Here is a 16,959-nt window from a genome sequence, read left to right as displayed (position 1 = left end):
CCCTCTGTCTACTGGTAATGCCTCTCCCTATACACCCCAGCATTCTGCTAGCATCTCCTGCTGCTCTATGACATGGTCTGCCTACCTTTAAGTCTTCTGAAATAATGACCTCTAAATCCCTTTCCTCAGATACTGAGGTTAGGACTGTATCACTGATTTTATATTCTGCTCTTGGGTTTTTACGCCCCAGGTGCATTATCTTGCACTTAGCAACATTACATTTTAGTTGCCATATTTTTGACCATTCCTCTAGTTTTCCTAAGTCCTTTTCCATTTGGTGTATCCCTCCAGGAACATCAACCCTGTCACAAATCTTTGTGTCATCAGCAAAAAGACACACCTTACCATCGAGGCCTTCTGCAATTTCGCTGATAAAGATATTAAACAATATGGGTCCCAGAACAGATCCCTGAGGTACCCCACTGGTAACAAGACCATGGTCTGAATATACTCCATTGACTACAACCCTCTGTTGCCTGTCCCTCAGCCACTGCCTAATCCATTCAACAATATGGGAGTCCAAGCCCATTGACTGCACTTTATTGATAAGCCTTCTATGTGGGACAGTGTCAAAAGCCTTACTAAAGTCCAGATAAGCGATGTCTACTGCACCTCCGCCATCTATTATTTTAGTCACACAATCAAAAGAATCAATAAGATTAGTTTGACATGATCTCCCTGAAGTAAACCCATGCTGTTTTTCATCTTTCAATCCATGGGATTTTAGATGTTCTACAATCCTCTCCTTAAGTATGGTTTCCATTAATTTCCCCACTATTGATGTCAGGCTTACTGGCCTATAGTTGCCCGATTCCTCCCTACTACCTTTCCTGTGAATGGGCACATTTGCTAATTTCCAATCCTCTGGGACGACTCCTGTTGCCAGTGATTGGTTAAATAAATCTGTTAATGGTTTTGCTAGTTCACATGACGGAAAAAAATAGTTCTATTGACTATCCTGTGGCGGAGAGGCCGTCACGACCATCTTGATTAAAGAAACCGTGCAAAATCTCTTGCGCGGGGACGTGTGACATCAGCTGGCTGGCCGGGCACGGTGACGTCATCAGTGACAGCCTCGGGTCCCTCCTGGGTCCTGTCCTCTACATGAGGAAGAATAGGGGGTTAGCGGCACCAGTTCCAGCCCCTGACTTCTCCGTTCACAGCAGTTGTAGTGTGTCATTTAACCATTTAGGGGGCGCTCTACAGAACCCATCGGTTGGGTTCTTTCAGCAGGAACATTTTGGGGTTCATCCTTTCATCCTGAAGTCAGTTATTACCTTCTGTAACCAGGAGAACAGTCCATAGACTCTTGACAGATTTAATAAGCGGTCCCTGCGGCTTTCAGTTTTTTTATTTCATTTCTCCCATAAATCATATTTCCGGAATCAGATTGTAAAATACGGTGAAGGCAGCGCACAGAACGTACGCAGCTCCCAGGCTATCCGAATAATAATTACCTGACGTCTCCTGAAGTTCTCTGTGAGGGGAAATCTATAAGGAAATGACACAACCCTCTTAACCCTTTTGGTGTCACCCCCAAAATCTACTAAACTCTCATCCTGTGACATCCCATATTTCTGCACAGTCTTCCTGAAATGCTCTGTGCTGCTGGTGGACCTGCTCCCTCTACTATATAAATCTCATGCTGTGATTTCCCACATATCTACACAATCTTTCTAAAATGCTCTGTGCTGCTGGTGAACCTGCTCCCTCTACTATGTAACTCTCATCTTGTGACGTCCTACATGTCTGCACAGCCTTCCTGAAATACTCTGCGCTGCTGGAGGAACCTGCTCCCTCTACTATGTAACTCTCAGCCTATGGCCTCCCACATATCCACCCAGGCTTCCTGAAATATTCTGCACTGCTCAGGGGACGGGTTCCTGTTACCTTCCAGATTAGGACACGGACCCTGAATGTGACTCTGAACCCTTTTTCTTCTTTATTTTGCCTTCACCAATAAAACTGCCTTTCATAGTACTACAAATATAGCAGAGCTGAGCTCCCTGGGCAAGTGACAAACCAAGCTCAGCTTCATCTTTGCATCACCAACCTGTGGCATTTCAGCTGTTGCAGAACTACAACTCCCATCATACTCTGACAGCCTGCAGCTGACAATCACTGTTCTAAGGCAGTTTCCAGTAATATTTTTCTTAAATTTATAAAGCCCTTACATATACCACTGTAACGCTGTATGGGGCTTGTGAGAGTAATGGTCAATGCTGACATGCCTGCTAGTGTTGGGCGAGCATGCTCGGCCGAATATCGCGTGTGCTCGAGCGAGATGCTTGAGTCAGTGTATTTAAATCTAATTTAGCCTGTATTTCTGAAAAGTTTCTGGCGGGATTCGAATTAACAACCTTCTACATTACAGCGAAGAATGTTAACCACTACACTATAGAGCTGCATAGCCAGTTACCCAAAAAAATATATATAAAAAAATATAAAATATGAGACTTCTGCTGTATGGGAATACTTACTACTAGTTTTATATTTTCACAAGTTTTATATTTGCAGCTCTATAGTGTAGTGGTTAAAATTCTTGGCTGTAATGTAGAAGGTTGTGAGTTTGAATCCCGCCAGAGATTTAAATACACTGGGTGTCCCCAAGCACTGACTCCATACATGGACATGGCTATATAAGGAATATAGTGTGCATCCAGCTGTTGCAAAACTACAACTCCCAGCATGCCCGCACAGACAAAGGCTGTCCGGGCATGCTGGGAGTTGTAGTTTTGCAACAGCTGGAGGCACACTTGTTGGGAAACACTGTTCTAACCCACAGGTGTTCCCATGGTGAAGGGGACGCTTGTCGGGGAGGAGTATGCGAACAACTGTACAGATTGGAAAAAATAATGTGAATATTCTAAATAACGAATATATTCCCTATATTGCTATATATTCGTTTTTTAGAATATTTGTCATTTTTTTCCATATGAAAACATGATTCCTCGCTGCTTAAGTTGCTTGTGGGGCAATGACTCATTGACCCACAAGAAAGAAGCAGGGAGGAATCATGTTTTCAGATGTTAAAAATGACGAATATTAGAAATAGCGAATATATAGCACTATATTCAAAATTTTTGCGAAGTTGCGATATTCGTGATTAATATTCGCTATTCGAATATTCGAGCTCAACACTACTCTGGACCCAAATCTGGCCTGAAAGTCCAGGAGGAAAGTTGAAAATGCAGATTCAGCAACCATCACAGAGAGACCTCGTCCATTGCTGCAGTGAACAGCATCAAGTGACTGTTATTATTATTATTATTTTGAATTTTTATTCTTGTTTCTTCTGATCTCTGAGTTTTAAAAACAGCTGCCAAAATCCCATTATTTTGTAACATCAGCCCACACAACATCCTCGATAGGAGCCGCCTGGACTCACTCGTTGTGAGGCGATGAATCCTCTTCTGTCACCACGGTATGTTCCTGGCAGCAGTCGCTCACACGTCCACCTCATCGTCACCCGCTCACATGACACAATCTGACTTTTACATGTTTGAGACATTGCAATTATGTTTCATCAAGGCTGTGATACAAGTGTTATGCACATCCACCATCGGAAGCCACCATTGGTCAGCAGGTGGAGTGAGGTTCATCGCCCATTCTGTGGGTCACCTATCACCGGAGGCAACGGGTGTCAGAACCACCGACTCAGGGAGACATAATGAGCTGTACAAAGAAAAACAAAGGGCCTGATGGAGCTGGAGTGCGGGACAAGGGGTCCTCTTACATTTTTTGGAAGAAAATTGTTATATCACAATATAAGGTCAAAGAAATATTCCTTACAAACAAGATACTCAACTAGTAGCAGTAAAGGTCTGCGTAACCTTTCCTAAACTCATTCAGGTCCAACACAGACCCCTAAACACATCCAAACCCCAAAACAGAACTGTACAATGAATGATACCCCAGACCAACCCCCTAAAATGAATCAGAGTCAGAACAGACCCCTAAAATTATTCAGACCTCGAATCATTCACCTTAAATTAATTCAGCCCCCAGAACAGACAGAGGACCTTTCACCAGAAAAAAAACTTCTAAACTAACTATACAGGCATGTAGAGCGGCGCCCAGGGACCCCCCTGCACTTACTGTTATACCTGGGCGCCGCTCCGTTCTCACGGTATAGCCTCCGGTATCTTCATAGTTAGGCTCCACCCAGTGGAACCTGCCGGCGCCTCCTTCTCCCATGCTGTAGCGCTGGCCAATCACAGCGCTCAGCTCATAGCCTGAGAGAGAAAAAAGCCTCTCAGGCTATGAGCTGAGCACTGTGATTGGCCAGCACGGCAGCATGGGAGAAGGAGGCGCCGGCAGGTTCCACTGGGTGGAGCCTAACTATGAAGATACCGGAGGCTATACCGTGAGAACGGAGCGGGCTGCAGTTCACATCACCGCCACTGGGTGGCCGCACATAGAGCATAAGCAACTCCAGATAGCATATCTCCAAATGATGTTTTTCATCCGTGCTTGTGCCACTCACCTCGGTATGTTGAGTCAGGAGGAGAGGTCAGGAAGAACATCTGTAGAATTACACCACCAATGAGGAAGGGCGGCGGTGCCAGCGAGACCTGGGCCCCATTTTCATGGGCCCCCCTTGCTATAAAAGGGCCTATTTCCTAAGCACATTACCAGGCCGGCCATTGGACCGGTCTCCGGGAATAGCTCCTGTTTCTAATGATCCAGTGAAGCAGCAGAAAACATTTGATTTGTAATATAAAGTCCTCGGCAGCTTTTATTACCGCAGCTGAAATTGCATTTCAAAATGGCTCCATAAAACAATATTGTCTTCCATTATTCTCCCCTTTGTCTCCCCGCAGGTCTATGATGTTGAATACAAATTCCTCAGCGACGGAGAGAAGACAACAGTCTTGATGGAGATTGATCCCAGGAACAAAATTGAAACTTTTCGGATGGAGAACGGCACAGATAATGCGGTGGAGATCCACGACTTTAAGCACGTGCGTCCTTCCACTCGTTTTTTGTTTTTTTATCATAGATTTTCTTTCTCCATAAAAAAAAATAATAATTACCTGGGTTGTATACAAAATTGCGCAGTCAATGCAAAGCGCTCTTAAAGGCAACTTTTGCAGACGACTTAATGACAGAAGTTACGATTGGATTTCTCATTCCATTTCTCCTGTTTTATTGATGAAGAAATTTCCAGATGATGCGGCGCAATATTTCCAAACAGCAAATACTTCACATGAAAAGACGTAAAGATCTGCAGATGAATGAGCGCCGCAACAATCACCGTGTTATATGATACTTTATTGATACATTGTGTCGTTTAGATCTGCATGCTTCAGTACTAAACACTTTACAGCAATTGCTGGTATTGTAGCATCAGTTTAACCCCTTGCATGCACTGTAGGCACTGATCATAAAGAAAGACCACACCATTAGCTATATGGCCGAGGTGAGGGGGGCCAGCACTGATCTGCACCCTCTGCTTCCATCCACACCCCATGAAGTGATAGGATGCAATTCTATTTACACGAAGCCACCACTAGGGGGAGCACAGTGAATACAGATTTATACAGACCACCAGGAGAAACTCAATGCATGCAAATTTATACAGCCACCACTAGGGGGAGCACAGTGCATACAGATTTATACAGACTCCACCAGGAGGAACTTAATGCATGCAAATTTATACAGCCACCACTAGGGGGAGCACAGTGCATACAGATTTATACAGACTCCACCAGGAGGAACTTAATGCATGCAAATTTATACAGCCACCATTAGGGGGAGCACAGTGCATACAGATTTATACAGACTCCACCAGGAGGAACTCAATGCATGCAAATTTATACAGCCACCACTAGGGGGAGCTTTCTGCATAGACATTTACACAGTCACCACTAGGGGGAGCTCACTGCATGCATATTTATACAACCACCACTAGGGGGAGCTTACTACATAGATATTTATACAGCCACCACTAGGGGCAGCTTGCTGCATAGACATTTACACAGCCACCACTAGGGGGAGCTTACTGCATAGATATTTACACAGCCACCACTAGGGGGAGCACAGTGCATACAGATTTATACAGCCACCACTAGGGGGAGCTTTCTGCATAGACATTTACACAGTCACCACTAGGGGGAGCTCACTGCATGCATATTTATACAACCACCACTAGGGGGAGCTTACTACATAGATATTTATACAGCCACCACTAGGGGCAGCTTGCTGCATAGACATTTACACAGCCACCACTAGGGGGAGCTTACTGCATAGATATTTACACAGCCACCACTAGGGGGAGCACAGTGCATACAGATTTATACAGCCACCACTAGAGGGAGCTTACTGCACTGATACATATACACCATCCATGAGGAGGGGAAGCTTACTGCATAGATATTTATACAGCCACCACTAGGGGGAGCCTACTGCAAGCAGATTTATATGGCTACCAGTTACTGCATAGATATTTACACAGTCACCACTAGGGGACGCTCACTGTATGCATATTTATATAGCCACCACTAAGGTGAGTTTACTGCAAAGACATTTATACATCCTCCACTAGGGGGCGCTTACTGCATAGGTATTTATACAGCCACCACTAGGGGGAGCTCACTGCCAGCAGATTTATATAGCCACCAGTTACTGCATAGATATTTACACAGTCACCACTAGGGGACGCTCACTGCATGCAGATTTATACAGCCACTACTAGTCTGCAGCTGCACATCTCCCTTCTTGTATCCCACCCCAACAGAGCTTGTCTACAGTAATACACTGTAAGAAACCCAACATCTGTGTAAGCATGGGTAGGTCAAGACAAACTCTCAGCCATTTCATTCATTGACTGCAAGCCATGATCTTAAAAACAGTGCACAGTGCACAAGTGCACAAAGTACATTAGAAAGCTACAGACCTTTCATTGCAGTCAATGCTCCGGATTTGTCTGTTTCTGTAACAACTTGCATTCCCAATGAAATATACATTTTGGAGCATCATTTCTTTTAACTCCATGTTGTGCCATTCCTCTATTACTCCTGCTAGAATGTTATGATTAAAGGTCCATCTGGGTGTTACCAGTTGGAGGTGTGTCCCTGAACAGTCTGACAACAGCAGCACTGATTGAATAGTGTCAGACTGTGCAGGTGTAAGCCATGTACCGGGGCGGGCTCCCCAGGATACAGCGAAGTCACGAACGAGGAAAGCAACTCCAACACCAGCTTTTGACATAACAGAATTTTACCAACACGTGGTAATAAATACAACCACAAATGTTGAGAACATTAAATAAATTTATATACACCCAGCCCGAAGGCTGAGACCCCTGTGTTGCACAGCACGGCGCCCTCTGTTGGATGCCGGAGGAAATTTTGCAGTAATTTACCTACTGGCGGGCACAACAAAAATTGCCTTGCCGTACCTATTATTACCCTGAAGCAAACATGAACAATTGTTTGGGTGCTTAGTACGGGTTAGCCTGCTGTGCAACACAACAGTTTACTGTGCTCTATAGTATTCCCCCTCCCATAACTAATCCGGTAGCACGTGTCTAAGTATTACTCCTGAGCAAAAGGCTGAACTGGATTAAGTTTGTGGGGGTGTTTATCAGCTCTCAAATGTGCAATGTCCCTTTAAGTAATGGAGTCCTTGTAGTAACAGTAGCAACACTTTAGGCCTAACACAAAACAGAGACCCTAACTAGCTAACTACAGGCCTGGTCTCAGTCTCTAGGCGCCAACACTGCAGTGAGGTACGTGCATGATCTTACCTACCCAGGTCTGCTCTTTATCCGCTGATAACTCTAAACCGAACAACCAGTCTCTCCAGCAAAAATGGGGCTTTGTTCCTCAGCTCTTCCTGGAAACAATCATCCTTTTCCTGGATAGGATCTGGGTCTTGGACAACGATCAGCTTCACTCAGCTACAGCTGTGGTCACTGGGGGTCCTCTCACTCCTGTATCCTTCAGATTCTCTGCTCACACACAGCTCCTCAGTCTCAGCTAGCTTCTAAGATGGTTGCTGCTTCTCCTAGAAAGTTCTCAAAACCCCACCACCTTTGAATATTCAAATATCTGCAGTCTATTAGCTGTGTTTAAGAAACAGTGGCATCTTGTGGCCAAACAGCAGAATATCAGTCCTGATCATTTAACTTAATCCACACACAGTGTTCAAACAATGAGAGTTGTTTCTCAATCTCACATGCCACCCCACTAGAGGTGGTAGTCCTCGGCAACTCTCCCCATACAAACTCATCCTGGGCATAGCGCTGTGGGGGCACAACAGCATTGGGCCTCGTTGACCTTCGTAGAGTGATAGGCTCAGAAGCCCTGGGGACGTCAGGCACATTTAATGGGAGAGCTGTTGACCGCTCAACACTTTCCCTGGGTAGAAAACTTGCCCCGGCTGGAGTCTCTGCGGGTACCGGGGCCTGCGCACACTGGTTCATCAAAATTAAAACACCTTAACATGTTATGATGCAAGGTTCGGGAGGGCCCCCAGTCCCTATTGGCTCTACCTCATAGACCGGGATGGCAGGGACTACCCTCCTCTTCATCATCACTGCCCATTCAACTTCTCAGACGTTAGCTTGGCTTTGACCATCCCTCGATCACACGGGGCATACCCATTCCTTTGCACTGGTCTTGGGTTAGGGTGTAACACTTGTCCCAGGCGCTCCCCCACAACCTTGTGGATCGCTCTCTCTCAGCGTCGGTGCTCTTGTACCCATGCGGTGGTATTTCTCGGGGGTGGCTTCATCGAATCGGGCATGTGGAGATCCTCAATCTCCCTTCCGGCTCTCGGTGCTCTTGTACCCATGCAGTGGTATTTCTCGGGGGTGGCTTCATCGGATCGGGCATGTGGAGATCCTCAATCTCCCTTCTGGCTCTCCCAAACATGAGCATATGTGGGGAGTATTCGGTTGTACTGTGTACCATGTTTTTATAGGCCCACATGAGTTCAGTAGGTAATCGGGCCACCAAGTCTTTTGGCTGTCCTTCAGAGTCCGCAGCATCTGGAGCAAGGTGCGGTTGAACCGTTTGCACGCCCCGTTTCCCTGGGGGTGATATGGGGTGGTGTGAGAATGTTCGATGCCATACAGCTGGTACAGCTCATTCATGAGAGTACCCTGAAAACATGCTCCCTGGTCTGAATGTATCCTCCATGGACACCCGAACACCTGTATAAAGTGTTTTCAGACAGCTTCAGCGGCCGACTCTGCCGTCTGGTCTCTGTTGGCACAGCCACCGCATACTTTGTGAAATGATCTGTCATGACTAAACAGTATGAGTATCCCAAGGTAGAGTACCCAATCTGTACGTAATCGATCATAAGAAGCTCCTGGGGGCGCTGGGGTCCGGATGGCCTCAACAGGAGCCCGCTGTACTCTTACTCAGCCCGCAGGGCCGACACTTAAGACATGCCTGGGCCACCATGTCTGCCAAATCTGGACAGTATACCAGCCGTTGGAGCCACTTAAATGTTTTATCGTTTCCAAAATGGGCACCCCTCTCATGGGCTTCCCGGGAAGCCTCCAGTCCTAATGACATGGGGATGAAAATCTGTCGCCTGTACTGCAACTCTGATTGCAAGTATATGGTCCGACACAGGAGGCCCTGGGGAACAGTCAGCTTATCCCACTGCCTCAACAACTTTTGGCCCTCTGTAGTCAGACGGGCCCACTCTTCTGGCCGAGTCCAGATCTTGGTCCAGACCCATTCTTTCACTTTTCACAAGCCTGGACAGCTATTCTGGACTCTCTCCTAATCAGCCAACGTCCATGGACATCTCAGACGCCAACCCAATTGAATGTGCCACGTCCCGGAACATGGGTAATCGACCAAGGTCAGTAGTTTCAGTGTCCTCTAGCTCTTCATCGGCACTCTGAGTCGACAACCCTACAGGGACTTGGGAGAGAGCATCGGAGTTGCCGTTCTCCCTACCTGATTGGGACTTGATGCGGTAATGGTACTTAGAAAGGCGAGCCAACCACCGAGCTTGGCATTCTCCAGATGTGCTAACGGGTTGTTGTCCGTCATCACGGTCACCTCTGCACCTGTCAGATACTCTGCAAACCTTTCGGTCATGGCCCACACCAGTGCCAGTAGTTCCAGTTTAAAGGAGCTACAGTTGTCAGGGTTATGCTCGAACTCCCTAAGAGACCGCCTGCCATAGGCAATGACTCTCTCACGTCCATCCTGGACTTGGGATAACACGGCCCCCCAGACCATGTAGACTTCCGTCAGTGTACAGCAGGAATGGGATCTCGAACCGCGCATAAGCCATAATCGGGGCACTGGTCAGAGCCTCTTTCACTGCTTCAATGACCTCTTGCTTCGGGCTACCCGCAGTGCCCCTTAGTGACTCGTTTAATGGGCCCACCAAATTAGCAAATTTGGGTATAAACCTCTTGTAGTAGCTGGCCATTTCTCATGAATGCCCGCACCTCTCGTAGTGTACTCGGCTGGGCCCACTTCAGGACGGCCTCCACATTGCTGGGGGCCAGCTTTACCCCCTCCTGGGTGACCAAATGTCTCAAATACTCTATCTGCTGTTGAAACAGTTGGCAATTCTTGGACTTGATCTTGAGCCCATGGTCTCGCAGCCATCTTAGGACCTGTCACAGATTTTGGAGGTGATCCTCAAAGGAGGCCCCAAACACTACTATGTCGTCCAGGTATATCAATACCGACTCGAAGTTGAGATCTCCCAGACAGTGCTCCATCACCTGCTGGAATGTTCCCGGGCCATTGGAAAGGCTGAATGCCATCCGATTGAACTCGTAGAGTCCTATAGGTAGGATGAAGACCGTCTTCGCTTTGTCCTTCTTGGCCACCGGTAACTGCCAATACTGCAGTTTTTCAATCTTACCCCCTCCCATAACTAGTCCGGTAGCATGTGTCTGAGTATTACTCCTAAGCAAAACGCTAAACTGGATTAAGTTCATGGGGGTGTTTATCAGCTCTCAAATGTGCGAAGTCCCTTTAAGTAATAGAGTCCTTGTAGTAACAGTAGCAACACTTCTAGCTTCTTAGATAGCTGCTGCTTCTCCTAGCAAAACCCCACCTCCTTTAAATATTCAAATATCTGCAGTCTATTATATCTAACAAACACATAGTGCAACAGCACTCTACAAACCAAAGGTAGAGTACAATAGTATATTACATTGTAAATGCTATGCTAATAACTTAGAGATGCTTAGCAAATACATTTTGTACAAAATCATTTGAGCCCGTCTGCCGCACGCCAAGGCGATCTCTATAAGACCGGTCCTAACACTAAAGCTCACTTGTTGGGTGCCATAACAGTGACCATGAAATCCAGGAAGTGCAGGTCCCACATGCATGCTGGGCCCCTGTTGATCCATATCTGTGTGGAGCCAAAATGGCCTTCATGGAATCCAGGGACTATAAATACCAGCATGCATGCTGAGCAGACTATATACTCGTGCTAATTAAAATCAGCCTGTGAGGCTAAGGGAGTGCACGACCCAGAGTCAGCCACTACTCCTATATATAAAACTAGAAACACAAAAAAGGGGGGAGGGGTCAGCACATCCCAATGTGCAGGTGCACGTCGCTAATGTGGCTGCAAATATACATCTAACAAACACATAGTGCAACAGCACTCTACAAACCAAAGGTAGAGTACAAAAGTATATTACATTGTAAATGCTATGTGGGACCTGGACTTCCTGGATTTCATGGTCGCTGTTATGGCACCCAACAGGTAAGCTTTAGTGTTAGGACCGTCTTAAAGAGATCGCCTTGGCGTGCGGCAGATGGGCTCAAATGATTTTGTACAAAATGGATTTGCTAAGCATCTCTAAGTTATTAGCATAGCATTTACAATGTAATATACTTTTGTACTCTACCTTTGGTTTGTAGAGTGCTGTTGCACTATGTGTTTGTTAGATGTATATTTGCAGCCACATTAGCGACGTGCACCTGCGCATTGGGATGTGCTGACCCCTCCCCCCCCCCTTTTTGTGTTTGCAGTCTATTATATGTGTTTAAGAAACAGCGGCATCTTGTGGCCAAACAGCAGAATATCAGTCCTTTAACTTCAAACAATGAGAGCTGTTTCTCAATCTCACACAGGGACACCCCCCCCCCCCCCCAACTTGTAATCTAAGGATGGACCTTTACACTTCTAGCAGGAATAATAGAGTTATGATACAACATAGAGTGCTAGGAATAAAAAAATTTACTTTGCAGAGGTGACAGCGCCTCTTCAAGCTTTACTTACATACAAAGGGACGTTTAATGTGTGAGGAAAGGGCTGAATTAGTAACTACTATCTATGAATCATCATTGTTAGGCTCATGAATCAATAGTGATAGGTGGGACTAAGAACATTGAATATAAATGATGAGGAGAGTAGTCCTGGCGTTCTGCCATCTCCAGAGTCCAGGTTAGACCATATTTGTGCTCTCGTTCAGCGGCTCATTAAACTCTTCATTTTCTTTAATATCCAAATGTTATACTCAACTCTGACCCCCGGTTCTAGTCTCCGCATCATCTGCTCGCTACAATGAGAACCTGAAATCTATAACGTAACCACAGGCAGAACGTCTACCGTCAGACGTGTAAACCACATGTTACAGACATTACCTTTTATGAGAGGACAAAGGGCAAAATCACCTGGAACTAGTCAATTAGATATCAATCCAGAAGGAAGAAAAATACTACTGCATGCTACATTCACAGCCTTCTATGTAGGAGGCGGTATTATAGTCATTGTATTCTTGTAAATAGGAGGTAGTATTATAGTAGTTGTATTCTTGTACATAGGAGGAAGTATTATAGTAGTTATATTCCTGTACATAGGAGCAGCATTATAGTAGTTATATTCTTGTACATAGGGGGCAGTATTATAGTAGTTATATTCTTGTACATAGGGGGCAGTATTATAGTAGTTATATTTTTGTACATAGGAGGCAGTATTATAGTAGTTATATTCTTGTACACAGGATGCAGTATTATAGTAGTCATATTCTTGTACATAGGAGGCATTATTATAGTAGTTATATTCTTGTACACAGGAGGCAGTATTATAGTAGTTATATTCTTGTACATAGGAGCAGTATTATAGTAGTTATATTCTTGTACATAGGAAACAGTATTATAGTAATTATATTCTTGTACATAGGAGCAGTATTATAGTAGTTATATTCTTGTACATAGGAGCAGTATTATAGTAGTTATATTCTTGTATATAGGAGCAGTATTATTGTAGTTATATTCTTGTACATAGGAGCAGTATTATAGTAGTTATATTCTTGCATATCGGAGGCAAAATTATAGTAGTTATAGTCTTGTACATAGTAGCAGTATTATAGTAGTTATATTCTTGTACATAGTAGCTAGTATTATAGTAGTTATATTATTGTCCATAGGAGCAGTATTATAGTAGTTATATTATTGTCCATAGGAGGCAGTATTATAGTAGTTATATTCTTGTACATAGGAGCAGTATTATAGTAGTTATATTCTTGTACATAGGAGCAGTATTATAGTAGTTATATTCTTGTACATAGGAGACATTATTATAGCAGTTATATTCTTGTACATAGGAGCAGTATTATAGTAGTTATATTCATGTACATAGGAGGCAGTATTATAGTAGTTATATTCTTGTACACAGGAGCAGCATTATAGTAGTTATATTCTTGTACATAGGAGCAGTATTATGGTAGTTATATTCATGTACATATGAGCAGTATTATAGTAGTTATATTCATGTACATAGGAGGCAGTATTATGGTTGTTTTAGTCTTGTACATAGGAGCAGTATTATAGTAGTTATATTCTTGTACATAGCAGGCAGTATTATAGTAGTTATACACTTGTACATAAGAGCAGTATTATAGTAGTTATATTCTTGTACATAGGAGGCAGTATTATAGTAGTTATATTCTTGTACATAGGAGCAGTATTATAGTAGTTATATTCTTTTACATAAGTCCTTCCTAGGATAACATGAGTGGATGTATTTCAATACTTGTACCAGTATAATATGAAGTGTATAGTAGTAAAACTGTTTTTTTTTCCCTAGCTGTCAGACTACCTCAGCTTTATACCTCATTTTGCATTTTCCCTTCTATTTTTAGGGAATTACTGGCATTTACTTCGCTGGATTTGAAAAATGCTTTATTAAGACTCAGAGCAAAGAAATCCCAGCAGTTGAGGCGACAGAGCTGGAAGTTGAGGTACTGTTTGGTTGTATAAGGTGTAAGGGATTGTCTCTTTTCAGGGGGTCACACTCACAGATATCTCACCAGACAACGGATTCTCATGTCCAAACTGTGCATTTATTTTGACAGTCTTCTTAAAATGGATAGTCCAGTTATACATCACTGGGTGGGGTGAGGTTCCCGCACCGCCAACACTTAAAACACAAATAAACTCCTGCCCGTCTAGGCGCTACCTAAACACAATACGTCCTTACCTCACTTATAGAGCACAGTTCACACATGGACATTATATGCGGCTTTCCTCTGCCAACATCAATACTACAGCCTCAAGGCTGTGGCAACTAAAGTACCTTTTGGGGGAGTGTGGCCCAGTAGTCCTCCAGACGCTGGGCGTGCAACCCTCGTTCTCTAGTTGTCGCTAGGTCCTCCAAACCTCAGGCTATTCCAAAGCCTTGTGGCCCCTCAGCCCTCCATGACTGAGACCACACACAGAGACTCTGCTTCACAAAACAGTCTCGCTCTCCCTCCTCAGACTGACCTACTCTGAGGCGCTTTATGCCAGCCTGATTACAGCAGGCCTCACCTGCGATGAGTGAACAAGAAGTTGAGAAACTGTGTCCTACATACAATGTGAAGTATAAGGATACATGGGCAAGGATAATGAGAACCAGATGGTCACCATCAATCAATACGTTTGGAAACAAGAGTTGTCAGTTGGAGAAGCCACCAGTCCAAGTAAAATCCAGCCCAAAAAAATGTATACAGAAATGTCTCAGCAAACTATGCTTTACTGAGACTACTGCCACTCTCTGGATTTTTTCTGTCTCACCCATCTGAGGTACCTGAAGTGGGACAACACACCTTCCAGCACTGTTTACATTACCACAAAGGGTTTTTCCCTATACAGACTGTTATTGTGGCCACAGTTGGAACCTTAGAGCCAATTTAGAAACACTTTTACCACTGCTAATTGGCCAATCTAGTAGAGGGAGGCCACTTCGCATAATTTGTTTTCAGTGCCCCCCCTCTACTAGATTGGCCAATAAGTAGTAGTAAATGCATTGGTTTAAAACCACCTGAGAATGTGATTCACATTCTTTTTTTGGCTGTTAGAAAAGTCATATTATTCTTTTTTAAATTTTTGAACATGTGATGGAACCAGAGCAGTTTCTTTATGAACTTCCTTTTTCGACTTTCCACTGAAATTAGGTTCTTCCTGCATTGTAGAACCAGGTCTTCCCCAACTGACAACTCTTGTTTCCAAACGGATTGATTGATGGTGACCATCTGGTTCTCCTTATCCTTGCCCATGTATCCTTATACTTCAGATTGTATGTAGGACACCGTTTATCAACTTCTTGTTCACTCAAGAGGTCATATCCCCAGCATTTTATTAGGATTGCACTGGTCATGTAATTAGGGTCAGTGCACTAAGTGTTCTCTCTCTGGGATATCTTCTAACGATCCTCTTGTGTAGACATCTGAGGACTAAAGTTGTGAAACACTTCTGTGACTAGCTAATTTGAGAAGAAGGGGAGGTATAGAGGGGTAACTTGAGGTTCTTAAATACTTACAGGCCCAGTTTCATTCTGTAGGAAGTCAATTCCTATTTGTATGTGCTTGGAGTTTTGGAAGAAATTAAAGTATCTAGAGGAAGCCCATGAGAACACAGGAAGAACATACAAAGTCCACACAATTTGTGCAATGCAACTGAGCCGCCTTCACCTCTGGAGTAATAGTTGACAGAAATCTACATAAAACAAATAGTTTCATATCATTAAAACAGGTCTCAGTATTTTCAAAAGCCCCCTGTGCAGTGGTCACCAGTCTGCAGATGTCTCCTCTTAAAGGAATACCAGGAAATACATTGTTTTATATGTTCCATTAGTAACAAAAAATAATTGAATACATTTCCACCAACTAACAAAAAGCAAAGAGACATTACGCCCCATGTCAGTGCAGGTTCCTCTCCCATATGGGGACAATTTGCTGGATTTATGAGAAAGTTTCCATTTCTATAAACTGTTGTATGAAAATATTTACATTGTCGTCTATTTTAACAATGTAGCATTCCACATAGTCACAGTCCTTCCAGTAATTTGTTGCAGTCTTAGTTTTCTCTTGAGGTTCCTCTAACTGCACAAAAAGACTATTTTTTTTTTATAATTCTTTAATAAAATTGTACTTCTTACCATATAGATATAGCAGATGATTCTATGACTTTCATTGAAATTAATCAAAATCCTAAGAAAGGAGTTTGCTTCACCTGATCTCGAGGAGCACGTGGGTTGTCATGTGGGTGTTACTATCTCAATGGAGAAGTGCTTTCCTCTTGTAATGCAGAACATACCAGTAGATGCCTCCTGGCTCATGACTTGAAGAAGCCTCCCACAAAAATGTTTATTCTCTGGCCTATTAGAATAGTGAGGGTCATCTTCTTACTGGTGGTTGTATCTGTTGGTTATCCTTTCCCTTCTGATCCTCAGCTGTGTTATGTGATGGACACTCTGACTCTCCAGCTGACAGTGAAGAGTCAGAGTGTAGATGTATCTTGTAGTGAAGATTACCTTCACTACAAGATACATCAGGTTCCTTTCTAACAGGCCAGAGAATAAAAAAAATGTGGGAGTGTTTCTTTAAGAAACAAAGAAGAGAGAGGTAGTGGTGCCAGGATGGAAAACGGAAGAAAGAAAGAAGGATATTGATGGAGGGTAAAAGAAAGGAAGGAAGAGAGGAAGTAACAGAGAGAGAGGGACAAAGCAAAAGAGGAAGGAAGAGAGGAA

General features: G+C 43.9%; 1 protein-coding gene across 1 annotated transcript in view; it reads left to right on the top strand.

Annotated features, from left to right (window-relative positions):
* Positions 1-16,959, top strand: part of TNMD (tenomodulin) — a 124,830-nt gene that overhangs the window by 63,508 nt on the left and 44,363 nt on the right. The window contains exons 4-5 of the mRNA XM_044268624.1: positions 4,824-4,964; positions 14,093-14,191. Coding sequence (XP_044124559.1) covers positions 4,824-4,964; positions 14,093-14,191 — 240 coding nt within the window. The remainder of the gene's footprint in view (positions 1-4,823; positions 4,965-14,092; positions 14,192-16,959) is intronic.

This window comes from Bufo gargarizans, chromosome 9, assembly GCF_014858855.1.
Source record: "Bufo gargarizans isolate SCDJY-AF-19 chromosome 9, ASM1485885v1, whole genome shotgun sequence".
Taxonomy (NCBI): Eukaryota; Metazoa; Chordata; class Amphibia; order Anura; family Bufonidae; genus Bufo; species Bufo gargarizans.
Note: the sequence above shows the minus strand (reverse complement) of the source record. Positions and strands in the feature narration are given on the sequence as shown.